General features: G+C 44.9%; 1 protein-coding gene across 1 annotated transcript; it reads left to right on the forward strand.

Moving 5' to 3' along the window:
• The first annotated feature begins 10,035 nt into the window (after positions 1-10,035).
• Positions 10,036-13,593, forward strand: LOC147435377 (putative F-box protein At4g22030). The gene has a single exon (XM_086488450.1). It carries the CDS (start codon positions 11,935-11,937, stop codon positions 13,360-13,362), a length of 1,428 nt encoding a protein of 475 aa, XP_086344576.1. The 5' UTR covers positions 10,036-11,934; the 3' UTR covers positions 13,363-13,593.
• Positions 13,594-17,749: the final 4,156 nt, after the last annotated feature.

Here is a 17,749-nt window from a genome sequence, read left to right on the forward strand (position 1 = left end):
AAGCTTGGTATCTCTCTCTCTCTAGACTGATTGAATGCAAATAAGATTTCTTTTGCCCATTTAGACTATATGTGCCCAGCCTACCCCGAATGTAGTATACATACTTACCTTAGTTGGCCACACTTTTCATGTCATACCACTTGCGGGTCGAACGGTTTGTTGTTTGGACTTTTGGTCATCATTTGCTCCTGATTTTGCAATTCTGATCTGTTTGAAGCTAGCCCAAAATTTTCTTTGTGTCAAATCACTTCATATTTGACATGCTCAAAGCTCTTGCTTTGTAGGTTCAATGTTTCCTTTCAAAATTTGATTTTAAATTTCTTGGTTATGCTTATAAATTCTTTTATTATTATTAGGTTAAAAAGCCAAGAAAAGTATTAAAAATTTATTATTATTTGGCCAAAATTACTCCTCACACTCGAATTAGTACTTACTCCCACTCTAGGTATCTAGCCCGTGGAAATCTATTGCTATGGCTCAATACTTTGCTAGATAAGAGTAAAGATTTTCTAAATGCTATCAAAAAACAAAAATTTTAAGCATTAACACACTTTATACACTATACACATAATCTCTCAACATCTTCACTACAAGAGGCTCTTCATATTAGCGACGCTCAAAAAAAAAAATCCCGGCGTCGCTATGAGCGTCGCAAATTTACAAAGAAATTTGCGACGCTCATAGCGACGCCGGCTGGGGTAAAAAAATAACCGAGCTCGCCCAAAAACTCAGATCTCAGATCTGAGTTTTTCGGCGCCCTCAAGCAAGGAGCAGGTAACGCTCTCCCTCACTCTCTCTCTCTCTCTCTCTCTCTCTCTCTCTTTCTTCTCCACACACACACACACACACACACACGAGGAGAGGAAGGAGAGCCAGGTATGCTCCTTCCCTCTCCTCATTCTCATGTTCCCTTCCCCTCTTTCTCTCTCCCTCTCTCTCTCTCTCACACACACACATACACACACACACATAGTGTTTTTGAGAGAGAGAGAGAGAGAGTACAAACAAAAACAAAAACGCACACACACATACATAAACAAAGAATGCACACACACATTGAGAGAGAAAAAGAGAGAGAGAGAGAGAGAGCATGCATAAACAAAAAACGCACGCATTGAGAGAGGAAAAGAGAGAGAGAACATGCATAAACAAAAAACGCACACATTGAGAGAGGAAAAGAGAGAGAAAACATGCATACGATCCAAAAAAATGCACACACATTGAGAGAGAAAGAGAGAGAAACTAATTTAACGTCGTAGGAAACTAATTAAAATTAAAAGACCTAAAGATCTAGCCGACGAGGAGTTGAACTCAAGACCTATTATTCAAGAGGGAAATGGCATAATCAATCTATCATACTTGGCATGGGTGATAGAAAGGTTATACCATTTATCTCTTTTTATTGGCACACACATCCACACACGCGCGCACACACAAGAAGAAGAGAGTTATAACATCGTAGGAAACTATCTTAAAAGACGTTAAAGATTAGGTTATATGTAGACTTACATTAAATTAGATTTAGGTTTATTTTTAACTAGATTTACGTTTATTTAAGCTAGATTTAGATTTACGTTATATTAGATTAGATTTAGGTCTCCATAGACTGCGATGCCTGCATGAAGCGGGTGAAGAAAGCCCTCAATGGAATATAGGGTATTGCTGCCATTACTCATGGTGGGCTCCGTCGATCCAAAAGTACTGGTGAAATGTCTTCAGAAGATAGGGAAGAAGGTGGATCTTCAGGGCGGCAAGAGTCACTACATCCCCGACACAATGACCATCTAGACAACCTCTAGTCATTAGACTTACGTTAAATTAGATTTAGCTTTATTTTTAGTTAGATTTACGTTTATTTAGATTTACGCTTATTTACGTTAGATCGAGTCCACGCAAGAATTACTTACGGTTTAGGGTTTAGAGTTAGACGAACAGTGAAAAGATCTACTGTGAAAAGATGTTAAGATGAAGTGAAGTGCTACAGCTAGAGAAGAGGCAAAGGGGTTTTGTCCACTACATGCAGTATCATGTAGACGTGGGTGTGTAGATTTCTTGTACCCACAAATATAGGTATTGACCAATAAAGACGAGATTATAACCCGGTGGTTCTGATCTCCGTGCACCTCTAGACCGAGGTGTGCGGGGATTGGACATGACTAGAGAATGTGAGGTAAAGAGAGAGAGAGAGAGAGAGAGAGAGAGAGAGAGAGAGAGAGAGAGAGAGAGAGAGAGAGATAAGACGAAGAATGCCAATAGAATATTAAATTTGTTGTCCAGGTTATAAGTTTTTTATCCTCATTATGAGTAGCGACGAGGATGTGGGACCGTCCAACCGAAACACCTATCTCTCAACGAGGGTCTTATGTCCTTGTAATCAATGCAAGCATGCTGTGCGACGGACAAGACGTGTTTCTTTGCAGCACGTTCGCGAATTTGGCGAGTTCGATCCATCTATTATAGATCGAGTTGTTGCCAATTATAACTCGTCGGACTCTGACGCTGGCCAACAAGCAGCAATCTTGCAACCCAATAGACGTGTTCGCAGGCGCTTTGGTCAAGCAGCATATGTGAGGCCACAAGATGTAGCCTCTGACAGCTCGGGGGATGATCATGCAGAGCACATTCCCAACGAGGCAATGTTTGAGCCCGAGATTGATGAAATGATCGAGACGATCATGGATTCAGAAAGGCTTATCTATGATGATATGAAAAGTGAAGCCGATACGCCATTGTATAATGGAGCACGTATGTTTAGATTGAAAGCACTCCTGGTTCTTCTCAACATGTAGGCAAAGTTTGGATGGAGTGACACTAGCGTCACAGCGCTTTTCAGGTGATCTATTACAATTAGTTTACTTTAATAGAACTCTAAATGTATAATGCTCTGATAGATTTTTACACGACTGTATCATATTTTTATGTTGTGTAGATTGCTGAAAGAGCACATACTACCAGCTGACAATGTGATGCCAGATTCCCGAGATGAAGCAAGAAATATTTTGCGAAACTTGGGGATGGATTACAATTCTATCCACGCTTGTCCTAATGACTGCATTCTTTTCAGAGGGGAATACATAGACATGGAGAAGTGTCTAAAATGTGATTCCGAAAGATATCGAGTAGATCTCCACGGGACAAAAATTCCACAAAAGGTTTTGCGACATTTTCCTCTGCTTCCTCGCATCAAGAATTTCTTCGAATGTAAGTTCATGGCCGCCCTAGCATCATGGCATGAGGAGAATAAATCTTCGGATGGTGTGCTACGAATTCCTGCAGATTGCGTAGCGTGGAAACATATAGATGGAACATGGTCGGATTTTGCCAAGGAAGCTCGAAATTTGCGGTTAGGCCTGGCTATGGATGGCGTTAATCCATTTGGTCAAAGATCAACATCTTACAGTGTATGGCCCGTTGTCATCGTCAACTACAACATTCCCCCGTGGTTGACTACGAAGAAGGGGCACCTATGGCTAAGCTTGATTGTGCCAGGGCGATATAAAGTGGGGAATATGGATGTGTATCTTCGTCCACTATTGGAAGAGCTACAAAAATTGTGGATTGGCATAGAGGTGGTGGATATGAGCCGACACACAGAACGACGGAATGCTTTGATCATAGGCATTCTAATGTGGACCATGCATGACTATCCCGGGCTAACAGAATGCTCAGGTGATCTATTGACACTCCTCACTCAGACACTGTAAATCTTGTTTTTTCCCATAGTTGATCTATTATCATGTGTATACATGCAGGGCTTCAAACAAGCGGATACAGAGCATGTGTCACATGTGGACCTAGACTGAATGCACGTAGGGCACCCTCACTGAAGAAGAAAATCTGCGAAGGTCATCAAGCGTATCTTCCAGAGAATCATGTGTTACGCGACGGCTTTTTGGGAAGAGAGCCACGAAGGATATCTGCACAAGCATGGTTAGAGCAGAAGGAGATGTGCGATGACGGATTGCCTCCAGGGATGAAGAGACTATCTCTATGGTACGAGTTACCATACTGGCCCCGATTCATGATCAATCACTTGCTCGATCCAATGTACATATTCAAGAATGTGGGTAATCTACTATGGGACCATTTGACCGGCAAGAAAGATACTTTGGGAGCCAGAGTTGACCTTAGAAATGTGGATCGTATGGAGCAATATTGGCCGCAAACAGCGCTGATGGATCGATAAAACTCCCTAAAGCACCATGGATTTTCACAGGAGCCCAAGAACGCAAAGTAAAAGAGACCATTCGATCTTTGCGGACCCCCACTGGCGTAATGCACTCGCTCCGAACGTGTTTTACTAAAGAAGGAAAGCTTACCGGTTTGAAGTCACACGATTGGCATAAAATGTGTCAGGTACGTTCATAGTGGACTTTAATATCATTGTATAAAATGTGGACTTTAATATCATTGCTACACATACTTTACAGTTTATTTTACCGGTTGCCATTGAGGGATGTTTGTCTCTCGACATCCGTAACACAATCTACAAACTTGCAAAGCTGGTGCAATGGATCTCACAAAAGGAGATCAACGTAGACTCCATACCATTCGCCAAACTAAATGCTGCGGAGCTTGTGTGCATGTTTGAGAAACATTTTCCTACTACAATGCTAACCATTCAGGTGCATCTTCTTGTTCACATAGTTGATGAGGTGGAAATAGCTGGCACAGTTCATTCCAGATGGATGCTCTTCTTAGAGCGTTTCATGAAAACGCTTAAGGGATATGTGCGTCAAAAGGCACGTCCGGAGGGTAGCATGGCAGAAGGTTGGTTGGTATCAGAGTCCCTAGTGTACATTGGAGAGTGGCTAGACGGATTTGATAAATCCCGGGACACGCTATGGCGAACCATAGATGATGAGCGCATATCTGGGATTGTCATGTGCAATCTCGGTGTTGAGAAGAAGATGACGGAAGATCTAGAGGCTAAAATCAACCGATTTTGCATGCTTCACAATCCAGTGATGCAAAAGTGGATTTCACAATATGAGGATGCAAAGCAAGAGCGACAAAGGGCACGAATCGAGTGGAGACGGGGAAGACGACCACCGATGCACTATCCAACGGTTCTGGAGAGCCTACCAACCTTCATGAGCTTAAGATGGTTGCACAACCAATTGAAAAGCGCACAACAATGCGGTGACGAAGTGACTGAAGAAGAGTGGGAGTACTCTCGGGGTTGCGCGACCAAGGTAAGTTTGCAATGTACGACTAGCAAGTGACTTTATTTATAAACGTTTGAACGGCCACTCATAATCTTTGTTCGTTGTAGTATAAGTCATACACAGCAGCATGGTGTAAAGGTCGACATTTTAGGGTGGAACGAATCGACAAAAAGCGTTTTACTCAAGATTGTGGAATCATGGCAAAATTTGAACAGTCTAGTCGACGACGTTCCTCTGATGCAGATCCTGTGGTGGCGGAACTCACTTACTTCGGCACGCTGCAAGAGATTTTGAGGATCGATTACAGAGGATTTTTTGTCGACTTGTTCGACGTGCAATGGTTCAAGATAATCATGGAGGGTCGCAACGCTACTGTGCGTAGAGGAGAGTCTGGTTTTCTTGAGGTGGATTCTACTAAGAAATGGACTGACCTAAGAGACACTTTCGTACTACCCGAGCATTGTGAACAAGTAAGTATGTAAATAGTTAACATCCCCCTTTTACAAGTTATGTGCTTGAAAGCTCTCATGTAAGTTATGTGGCTCTGGCAGGTAATATTTCATCCTACAAAGTCTACATCAAACTGGTGGTACGTCATAGAGGTAGCCCCTCGTAGTGCAAGGACGTATGAAGGCTACCATGTGCCAATCACAACGACATCAATGGAGGAGATCAGAGAAGATGCTCAATCAGAAGCCGCTGCGGTGGTGCCAGACGAGCATCAAGATGCTACTACTCTATATGGGGTGCATGCAGAGGAGCTACAAAATGAAACAGAGGATATGTGTTTAAACGGAGAGCTCTATATAGATATAGGAAGTTATGCTGAGTTATGCGAGGATGAGAGAGAGATCTCTTAAAGCCACAAATATTGTATTTGAACAATTTTGCTCCGTGTTGTAAAAGCTCTGGCTCTCTAAGTACCTTCCATGGTGTATAACGCTCTTTTCTACTCGCGCTCACATCTTTTGATTGAAAATTCTGAGTTTTCGACTTGCCTCTTCTGTCGCTCGATTCATTGCGTCATTGTATTTATATGCGTCATTACGTCATTGTATTTAATGGTCTTTGCGTCATTGTCTACTCTATTCATTCAATATTAAGTTTAAATATTCGTGTGTTTAATGCAAGTATGGATGATGAGGAGTTTCTTTCTTCTTTGTCACCGCAGCAGAGACAGTGGTACGTGGAGCGTCATCGCTCTGGCGCATCATCGCGCGTTCCTACTCCATCTGCATCTCCCTCTCTGTCGGAGCATTCGGCGCGCTCCGAAGCTTCGGCGTCGACGAGACAAGCTTCACACTCGTCTAGACACCGGCGCTCTAGTGGTGGAGGTGGCGGTTGTTGTGGGGATTCCGCCACCGATGCCTCCACACCGCCTCGTGTTCGACGAGGCTCTTTACCCTCCCCTTCTTTGCCCCCCCCCCCCACACCAGCCACAGCATCGCCATCTACGCCAGGTTTTGCACGGCTGACTGTTCCTAGAAGCTACACACCTCTACCTACTCCGCCAGGAGCCACCCCACTCGACACTCCTCGCTTCGGGGCCCAAACACCGGTGGAGACACCTGACGTCCGTACCCCCATCGACACGCCGCTAGAGACCCCTGCCGGGACACCCAGGTTCACGCGTCACCGGCCAGAGGGCTTGCCTTACTCCGTCGACATCAGCGGCGGCATCATCATGGATGATGACGGCAAGAAGGTGATCTCGCGCATGCGTGGTCTTTGCTCTCAGCTGTTTAGACACTACATACTAAACAAATGGAGTGAAGTACCAAGTGATTTAAAAAACAGAGTCATCAGCATACTTCATGATGAGTTTCCCGTTCCAACACGGGATCAGCGCTTCAATGAAGACCTGATGAAGATTCGAATGCGCGAATACTGCAAACACAAGCGTTCCGAAGTGCAAAAAGCAATCAAGAATGGGTGGAACAGGCCCGATTGGTTGGCCAAAGAAGATTGGAAGAATGCGAAGAAAACAGTGCGCGAGAATCCCGACAAGTGGAAGCAACAAAAGGATGCAACCAGAGCGCGAGTAGAGGCAGGGAGCTCGCACCACTTGGGGAGCGGTGGATGGGCATCATTTGAGGGTGATTTTATAAGTGTTTTCACATTGCTCTTAATGCATGTTCGATAGTTTAGGGTTTATGAGTTTTTTAGTTCTAACATAATGAAATCTTTGTATGTTTTGACAGTGGTCGATGACAGGACGTGATCCCACACCGTACGAGCGCGAGTACGCAGGCAGGAAGGGCTTAAACGCCCTGATGGACATTCTCAGTTCTCGCGACGGCATGGTTAGTATTAGGGTTTACTCTTTTTTATTTTTTGTATTGTTTTATAAATGTCGTTATATGTTTATACTTACTGAAAGCTGTCTTATTGTCTTTTTTTGCAGAATCCGACAGATACGCCGCTTGGACGCGATGAGACGTCTGACTAGACGACGTCAGTTTAGCCGTAGCTAGATAGCATTAGTTTAGGGTTTCTCATAGCTTATGTATCATGAGACGGATTTTATACGTCTTTTTGAACCATATATATTATTACATTTGTCACCGCAGTTCCTTTTGGCAATCAATTCTTTATGCCTATGATGTTGTACAATTGTCATTATTACATTTGCCAATCAATTCATTTTGCCTATGATGTGTACAATTGTCAATTTTGCAAACAATGCGTTTTGTGGGTGACTATTTTGGGTCTATTATCTACCCTTGCACTTTTTTTAAAAAGTGAATCAAGTACAATATGGTTGATGGGTGGCAGGGCCACCAAAAAAAAATTCTCTCGAGCGTCGCTATTTATGGCTCTGGCGCGTCGCTATGAGCGTTGCTATAGTCTTCTGTGTAAACGTCGCTATATGCGTCGCTAAATAGCGACGCGTATAGCGACGCATATAGCGACGACTATAGAGACGCTCTCGTAGCGACGGTCGTAGCGACGGTTTTAGCGACGTCGGGGGTTATAAAAACCCAATGTATTTCCGTCGCTAACAGCGTCACAAGAGCACACAACCTCTTGTAGTGCTTGCAGCCTATTATCTTACAATTTGTTGCGTCTGCTTACTGTAGCCACTGTTGTTACCCTCCCCTTCTGGTTTTGAGTTGCTTTAGATGAAGGTCGTGCTATGTGCATGGGTAAAAACAAAGTGTCTATGCACGGCCGTGTAAGGTGTCCCTATTATGATTAGAGAAGAGATGCATTGGGTAACACAGTGCTGTGCAAGATGCGGGTATTGAACCAACTGTTCAATGGTTTTTGAAGGCAAGGTTTCATCATGTGCGCGTTTTTCGAACATATGTTTTTGAAGCACGGATGCCCTTTTTTTAATGGTTTGTTTTGTGATTAGTCGGTGTGTGGCCAAGAGATAATTGATTTGAACTTTAGGGATTCATTTGAGGTTTCTCTCGGAGGATAGCAACAAGATCGGGTTATTTGTTAGTTTCCTTTTCCAATACCATATGGATCTTGTTGATTTCTATGGTAGCTCCACTTTGGATTTGGGAATCCATTTGTAATCGGTTAAGCCAGTTCTAGCTTGAATTGGTAGATTTAAGTTCTGGATTGTAAATGACCGTCAAAACATCTTATTGCAATTGCTTCACATTTCCATCAACCTGAGACACAATGATACTTTGTTCAACTTGCAAAGCAATCTCTGTCTCTACAAATTTCTCTTAGAGACACTTTACCAACCAATTTCCTCCTTCATCTCGATGCATGTTCGCCTTCTGCGATTCTACCTTTTCAGATGCTGCATTGTAATGCCACTTTGCGCGCATAGAAATGTTTACCCTATACAATGCTATATACGCTATCTAAAACTTGCCGAGATTGTGTACATAATGTTGCAGGAGTTATGTGGCCTCCTTCTTGGGTCGTTGATAGAGGCATTGATAGTCACGTAAAGCTCTGAGTCCGAGTGCAAGTGTGGAATACAATCCATCTCTAATTTCTTTTGCAACCATGTCTGGTAATGTACTCTCTACAAAGAATGCCCGGTCTACTGGTCCTTTAACATACTCGTGAACAAACCCCCTTGCAAAAGATTTAGTCACCTCCTTCAAACTATATTTCTTGATACAAAGTTGTGAAGAATTGTGAAGAATGTATAGATTGTGGCTTCAGAGATCTGCACTTTACTATGCAACCTCTCCTGGGCACCTCATCAAATCATTGCAACCACTCACTAGCACAAAGGTCTACCTTGGTCAAACATCGCCTATCCACTCCAAAGTCACGAAGCTTGCAGAGTTCACGAGATTTTGTTTTTGTCTTGCAAAATAAAACCTTTCTCTAGAAAAAAACATATGGAGGACACCATGGCATCTTGCCCTACAAAATATGTAGATCAGACATTAAGAGACACTGCCCAAAGCATTCCATGCAGTTAACCCTTGTAAATTTGGAGCAATTTTATGCATGGACATTTTGCACAAAAAAAAGGCTACAAATTTGAATGCATGGAGTGCATAAACAACAACAAGGCCAAAACGTACAACAGATTTGACTTCAAGCTATGCATGTTGGTAATTGTTCAGCTACATAAAAACTTGCACAATCATGAAGGCTTTCTTAGTACTAGAGGGATCACTTGGCTCCTAGAGGTGCCACTATGACTTGCGGGATAGTACAACCATCCCCTATCCTAGGCACATTGCGCCAAGATGCATAAATCCTAGGCTACACCTCTGTAGGGTGTAGAAACCATGACAGAAGGCCATGCAGCCACCCATTCGTATGGCCTATGAGGCTGGAATGTTAGTCAACTTGACAAAGTTTTACATCGTAATGGAGAGAGTTCCATAGACGTGCCTTGGCACAAAGGGGACACTAGGAGCACGTAACATAGACTTGCCTTCTCTATTCAGAACACATTAAGAGACATTGTCCAAAACATTGCATACAATTAACGCTTGCAAATTTGGAGCAATTTTATGCATAGACATTTTGGAAAAAAAAAGTAACAAATTTGAATGCATGGAGCGCATAAACGACGGTAAGGCCAAAACGCACAACATATTTGACTTCAAGCTATGCATGTTGGAATAGTTCAACTACATATATAGACACTTGCACAATCATTAAAGTTTTCTTAGTATTAGAGGGACCTGACTCCGAGAGGTGCCACCATGACTTACGGGCTACTTCAACCATCCCCGATTCTAGGCATGTTGCGCCAAGATGCATAATTCGTAGGCTACACCTGTATAGGGTGTAGAAACCGTGATAGAAGGCTATGTAACCGTCCATTTGTGTGGTCTATGCATGAGGCCCGAGTGTTCGTTACCTTGACAAAGTTTTACAAGTGCCTCGGTGCACAAAGGGAGCATGTAACATACACGTACTTGCCTTCGCTATTCAGTACAAAGGGGAGACTTGGTATTTGTAAAGGGGGAGTTTCCCTACTTTTTGTTGCTCGTTAATGTTACATGGACTCCCGGGACACTCAAGATGAACACCTTCACCAAGAGGCCAAGGGGCCCGCAACTTAGAGCTCACATGCTGGGAGGCTCGCATCCACTGACTTGAGTCCCTTTGGTGGCTCATTGATGGGTTCGTCCAGAAAATGACCCGAGATCAAATTTAGCTTGACGCGCGTGGGAGCCTTGGTGGCACCGCGCGGAGATGAAGTTTAGTTGAGTGCGGAAGCGTCTTTATATTCAAGTTGAGCGAACGAGGCTGTTCGGGCCTTGAGCGCATATTTGGGAGATCCCTTTGGAACTCTCTCAGGCCACTTTGGGCTATCTTGGAAAATTGCCGAAATGTGCCCCGGACCGCCTCGGGTCGGGGTGGGCTGAACCTGCCAGCAGCCCGTCGGTTGAGAACGAGGAGCGCCACAGGCGCGCGTTCATGAGTGTGCATAGCTGATCTCGAAGAGGAAGCCAAGGTCTCCGCGTGGAGCACCTAAACGTCCAAATCGGACATATCGTCCGCGCGTAGCGCCAAGCCGACGCTCGCCGAAATGACCCGACTACGAATCTGCCGCAGCCTTCGTCTGCAAACGAGGAGCGCCTCGGACCCACGTTCGTGAATGTGCATAGATGAGCTTGTAGAGGAAGTCAAGACCTCCGCGTGGAGTACTTGAATGTCCAAAACGGATCACCTGTCCGCCTGAGGCGCCTTGCCGACGCTCGCCGAAGAGACCCGCCGACTACGAGCCGACGGCCCCGAAACTGGGTCATGGAGTCCCCATGCGTGGCGGACTCCCCCGATTACCTCCACGTGATGAAGTGGAGGGGGACACTCCCGTTACCGGGCGCTCTCAAACCCCCATACGCGTCCGTAGTACGTAGACGGTGTGGTGAGGAGAAAACATATGTCAGGACTATGTCCCATCGTCCGTCGTCCCCAACCGGATCCATCGCGCGTCCCCGCGGTCCGTGCCACGGCTAGCCGAGATCGGGTGGTCACCGTCCCACCGTCACCCCGGGAGCTCCGAATCAACCGGAGCCCAGCAGTCAAAGGCAAGACTCATTCCGCTTGAATAAGTTGCCCTTTGACTTCCCCTTCCCAGTGTCACAGAATACTGAATCAAAGTTTGACTTTGAGAGCATCTCTTTATAAGCCACACAACGTCCACCTTGCATTTCCAAACAACAACGCACGTCGCACATCCACAGCCTGAACACAAATCAAATTAGAGAGCATCATACATACATACACAGAATCACCATACGCAGCCCCCTCTCCTTTGTCCACTTTACACACACCTCGCCCTTCAATTCCTGATCACGCGATTGTGGCCCAGCAGTTCATGTGCATGGCACTCAGCTCTGCCTCCATCATCGCCAATACTAGCAGCACACCTGCAACAGCACGCCTCAATAACTCCTCCCGCCTCCTTAATTACTCCACTGAAGCAGTACTAGCTGCTAACCACCACATTGGGTTGTCCCTCAATTTTCCTAGATCTAATAGCAGTCCTCTTGTCTGCACAGCCCGGGCGGTTAGCCAACAGGTTCAACAGCTTGTACAAGAAAATCACCGCAAGCATGCTCCGGCCATCGATGGCACTGATCGCGTTAAACCCATTTCCAGCCCCACGTCCTTTACATCTACGGGTCCAGACCCTGCACTTGCGCCCTTTTGGAACACCCACAAGGAGGGCCTCCTGCAAGCGATCGAGAAGGACGCCAACAGCGGTATAACCTCCAGCTTTCTCACAGCAGAGCTGCAGCTTCTGGCAAACGCTGCCTCGGACAGAGCCGAGATGCATTCCATCCTTGCACAACAGAGAGACAACTGGAACAAGCTCTTCCAGCGCATGCTCACGTCCGCCAGCATGACCGCTTGCGTGCTCAGTGGCTTGGACGGCTATGCTGGCCACAGCATGGGCCTCAGCCTGCCTGCACTATTGCTCAATGCAGGCACTGCTGCCATGATGACTGTCATCAACCAGTTTCAGCCCTCACAACTGGCGGAGGAGCAACGCACCGCTGCTCGTCTCTTCCGCAAGCTTGCTAGTGACGTATACTATGCATTGCATGTGTCTCCTCATCTGCGCCAGAGAACTTCCTTGTTCGTTGATGACTGCAAGCGGCGCCTACAAGCATTAGACAAGGCCTTCCCCATGCCTCTCACACCTGGGGGCCTTGAGAAATTCCCCACCAAAGTCGTGCCACCAGTGCTCATTGAACCCAAGCCAATACTAGGTGCCCATCAGGATTCCCATGTAGTCGATTGCCTCGACCAGTACAATGGCTGGGACACGCAGCTGACCCAGGATTTGAAGCATATAGCCGCCATGCTCCACCACTCTGACATCCCCAAATACACTGGTTGGGCCCAAAATCTGGTGAAAGTTAACAAGTGTCTAGCCATAGCAGCCCCTTGTTTCGCCGCATCAGCAGCACTGCTCAATGCGGCCGCCATGTGCACCACCGTGCTACCCACCAACATACTGGGCATGTGGGCCGCAACCTTTAGTGTGCTAGCTACATTTCTGGGCAGTTTTTCCAATGACATGCAGTTGGGCATGGTGTTTGAGCTCTACCGTAACTCTGCAGGCTACTATGCAGACTTAAAGACAACAATCGAAGAGACATTGGATACTCCCGTCGAGCAGAGGGAAAATGGAACACTTTTCCGCCAGCGAATCGCATACCAGCTTGGCAGGTGGCCTACCTCGCGGGCCGAGCCTGTGGTGCCAGCACATGCCAAGGAGGCCGGCACTCTGTTCTGATCACAATATATATTGTGTACATGTTGATTGTGCATGCCCTACCTTGCTCACACCATCTGGACATTGTAGATTTTGTAAACAACTTTGGAAATGAGCTGTGTACACTAGTGTGCTTTTGACAGCCTTCCTTACGGATAAGAGTTCTGTCATAGCAAAGACATCTTCTCTTTACTTGTCTATATAATTATTGAAGGCCAAACGCCTGCAAGAAAGGCTAATTAGACAGCTTTGTCATAGCAAAGACATGTTCTCTTTACTTGTCTATATAATTATTGAAGGCCAAACGCCTGCAAGAAAGGCTAATTAGACAAGCTGTCCTTCACCTCTGTATCATGGTTAAGCACCAGCCTCTAATGTGATTTTGTGACAGTTTCTACCAATGCTGAGCGTTATATGCGTCGGCTTACCCTCAACACTAAGTAACACATAGTTTTAGGGGGGGGGGGGGGGGGGGGGGGGGGGGGTGTAAGGGGATCGAAAGTCCCGAAGTGGACGCAGGAAGGCCGAGATGGATTAAACCCGGACGCGTGAAAATTGAGTCAAATTAATGTGGGCAAGCCAGCACGAAAAAATGAGCCGGACATCGACTGGATTTGAACCTAGGGCCTCGTTGCCCCGATTGAGATGCGTGCGCTAACCATCTCACCCGCACACACATGTTGTTACCTTGGGCTGTTTTTATTGGGTTTTATTATTAAAACATAGGTTCCGACACTATGTTGCACAAGACTTATACAAGTATCTTCCAAGCATCTTCCCTAACCTATTGGTGTACTTTTTATTGAATATGGGTCAAGTTTTTCCAACAATAGGTGAAAATGACTATTTGGAGATTGAAAGCCAAATTTCCATTGATTTTTTATGACTTTAGTGTCCAACTTTTGTCAAACTTGTAGGGAACATTTCCCAAGGAAGTATTAACTTGAGTGTATGAAGTTTCCCTGTTAGGCTATGCTTGAGGATATGGATCGCGGTCCATGTTCTGCAACATTTTCCTGTTGTGATTACATCAAAGAAAAGGCTCTTTCACAAGCATTGTTTGGCACTACTTCTTCTTGCAAATTGAGGTGGGGGTCATGTGGATTGTTATTAGATGGTTGGGTTCTGCCAGGTGAGGGGAGCATTCCCATGTACTTATCTTGGAATTTGAACTTGGTTTGCCCTTCCAAAAGCTCTTTGTCAATTTGCCCAAATTCTTATTTTGATTTGATTGATTCAGCTTCTTGTGCATATGTTGGGTGTTTTTGGCAATTCACACATGTTGTAGAGCTGAAGAGGATCATACCTGATCAATCTGGGGAAGTTGGGGTATCCGGTGTGTCTATAGTAGGCAGAACTGCGACGATATGCTCTAGGTAAAAATCAAGCTCGGTATCTCTCTCTCTCTCTCTAGACTGATTGAATGCAAATGAGATGTCTTTTGCCCATTTAGACTATATGTGCCCAGCCTACCCCAAATGTAGTATGCATACTTATCTTAGTTGGCCACACTTTTCATGTCATACCACTTGCGGGTCAGACGGTTTGTTGTTTGGACTTTTGGTCATCATTTGCTCTGATTTTGCAATACTGATATGTTTGAAGGTAGCCCAAAATTTGCTTTGTGTCAAATCACTTTATATTCGACATGCTCAAAGCTCTTGCTTTGTAGGTTCAATGTTTGCTTTCAAATTTTGATTTTAAATTTCTTGGTTTTGCTTATAATTTTTTTAATCATTATTAGGTTAAAAAGCCAGGAAAAATATTTAAATTTATTATTATTTGGCCAAAATTATTCCTCACACACGAATGTACATTCTCCCATGCTAGGTATCTAGCCCGTGGAAATCTATTGCTATGGCTCAATTCTTTGCCAGATAAGAGTAAAGATTTTCTAAAAGCACCACGAAGCACCACGAGGCAAGCCAGGTGGCAGGTGCGAGGGAGGAAGCAGGCCAGTTTTGGAAAGTGCAGGGGCAGAGCAGACGACGATCCGGGCAGGGGCCGGGCAGGTCGCCGGATGGGGCACTAGCCAAACGCCTGCAAGAAAGGCTAATTAGACAGCTTTGTCATAGCAAAGACATCTTCTCACTTGTCTATATAATTATTGAACGCCAAACGCCTGCAAGAAAGGCTAATTAGACAGCTTTGTCATAGCAAAGACATCTTCTCACTTATCTATATAATTATTGAAGGCCAAACGCCTGCAAGAAAGGCTAATTAGACAAGCTGTCCTTCACGTCTGTATCATGGTTAAGCACCAGTCAATAATGTGATTTTGTGACAGTTTCTACCAATGCTGAGCGTTATATGCGTCGGCTTACCCTCAACACTAAGTAACACATAGTTTTAAAGGAGGGGGGGGGGTGTAAGGGGATCGAAAGTCCCGAAGTGGACGCAGGAAGGCCGAGATGGATTAAACCCGAATGCGTGAGAATTGAGGCAAATTAATGGGGGCAAGCCAGCACGAAAAAATGACCCGGATGTCGACTGGATTTAAACCCAGGGCCTCCTTGCCCAGATTGAGGTGCGTGGGCTAAACATCTCACCCGTGCGCACATGTTGTTACCTTGGGCCGTTTTTATTCGGTTTTCTTATTAAAACATAGGTTCTGACACTATGTTGCATAAGACTTATACAGTATCTTCCAAGCATCTTCCCTATGCTATTGGTGCACTTTTTATTGAATATGGGTCAAGTTTTTCCAACCATAGGTGAAAATGACCATTTGGAGATTGGAAGCCCAATTTCCATTGATTTTTTATGACTTTAGTGTCCAACTTTTGTCAAACTTGTAGGGAACATTCCCCAAGGAAGTATTAACTTGAGTGTATTGATTTTTCCATGTTAGGCCATGCTTGAGGATATGGATCGCAATCTATGTTCTGCAACATTTTCCTGCTGTGATTACATCAATGAAAAGGCTCTTTCACAAGCATTGTTTGGCACTACTTCTTCTTGCAAATTGAGGTGGCGGTCATGTGGATTGTGATTAGATGGTTGGGTTCTGCCAGGTGAGGGGAGCATTCCCATGTACTGATCCTGGAATTTGAACTTGGTTTGCCCTTCCAAACGCTGGTTGTCAATTTGCCCAAATCCTTATTTTGATTTGATTGATTCAGCTTCTTGTGCATATGTTGGGTGTTTTTGGCAATTCACACATGTTGTAGAGCTGAAGAGGATCATACCTGCCCAATCTGGTGAAGTGTGGGTATCCGGTGTGTCTACAGTAGGCAAAACTGCGACGATATGCTCTAGGTAAAAGACAAGCTCGGTATCTCTCTCTCTCTAGACTTATTGAATGCAATTGAGATGTCTTTTGTCCATTTCGACTATATGTGCCCAGCCTACCCTGAATGTAGTATGTATACTTACCTTAGTTGGCCACACTTTTCATGTCATACCACTTGTGGGTAGGACGGTTTGTTGTTTGGACTTTTGGTCATCATTTGCTCCTAATTTTGCAATTCTGATCCGTTTGAAGGTAGCCCAAAATTTGCTTTGTGTCAAATCACTTCATATTTGACATGCTCAAAGCTCTTGCTTTGTAGTTTCAATGTTTGCTTTCAAAATTTGATTTTAAATTTCTTGGTTTTGCTGATACATTTTTTATTCATTATTAGGTTAAAAAGCCAAGAAAAATATTTAAATTTATTATTATTTGGCCAAAATTATTCCTCACACTCGAATGTACATTCTCCCACGCTAGGTATCTAACCCGTGGAAATCTATTGCTATGTCTCAATACTTTGCCAGATAAGAGTAAAGATTTTGTAAAAGCACCACGAGGCAAGCCAATTGCAAGTGCGAGGGTGGAAGCAAGTCAGTTTTGGACAACGAATGAGCAGAGCGGACAACGATCCGGGCAGGGCGCGGGCAGGTGGCCGGATGGGACACTGGACGGAACAGATACAGCAAAATCGGCCGGCTTGTTCAGTGACGGACATAACTGACAAGTCGGGGTCGCCGGAACGGGGGGGGGTTGCCGCTACAAGATTTTGATCGGTCTCTCCGGCCGATCACGGACTCAAATAAATAGTTAATTCCAATTGAGCGCCCCCGATAATGAGCTAGTTGGTCCAAAATTTGGTCAGAGGTTCTAGTTACACCTTGTAAGAGGTGGCTCCCACTTGAGTATGTCCCTATAGCCACACATACACAAGTAGAATTAGTGAGCAAGATTAGGGGCACCACAATATCCGCCTCTTCCTCCATTGGAGCATGGGCCCACGATGTCTCACGTGAGTGCTTGGTGGAGATGGAAAACTTTAGAGCGTTGTGATCACTCTGAAGATGTAGAGTGTGAAGGCAATGGTTGGTGTGAAGTGCGAGTAAGTTACGATGGTAAAGTGAAGGGAATGGTCAATGTGGAGTGACAACACCATGCGATGGTGTTGGGGATGGTAAC

This window comes from Adiantum capillus-veneris, chromosome 18 (genome assembly GCF_014529385.1).
Source record: "Adiantum capillus-veneris isolate H3 chromosome 18, ASM1452938v2, whole genome shotgun sequence".
Taxonomy (NCBI): domain Eukaryota; kingdom Viridiplantae; phylum Streptophyta; class Polypodiopsida; order Polypodiales; family Pteridaceae; genus Adiantum; species Adiantum capillus-veneris.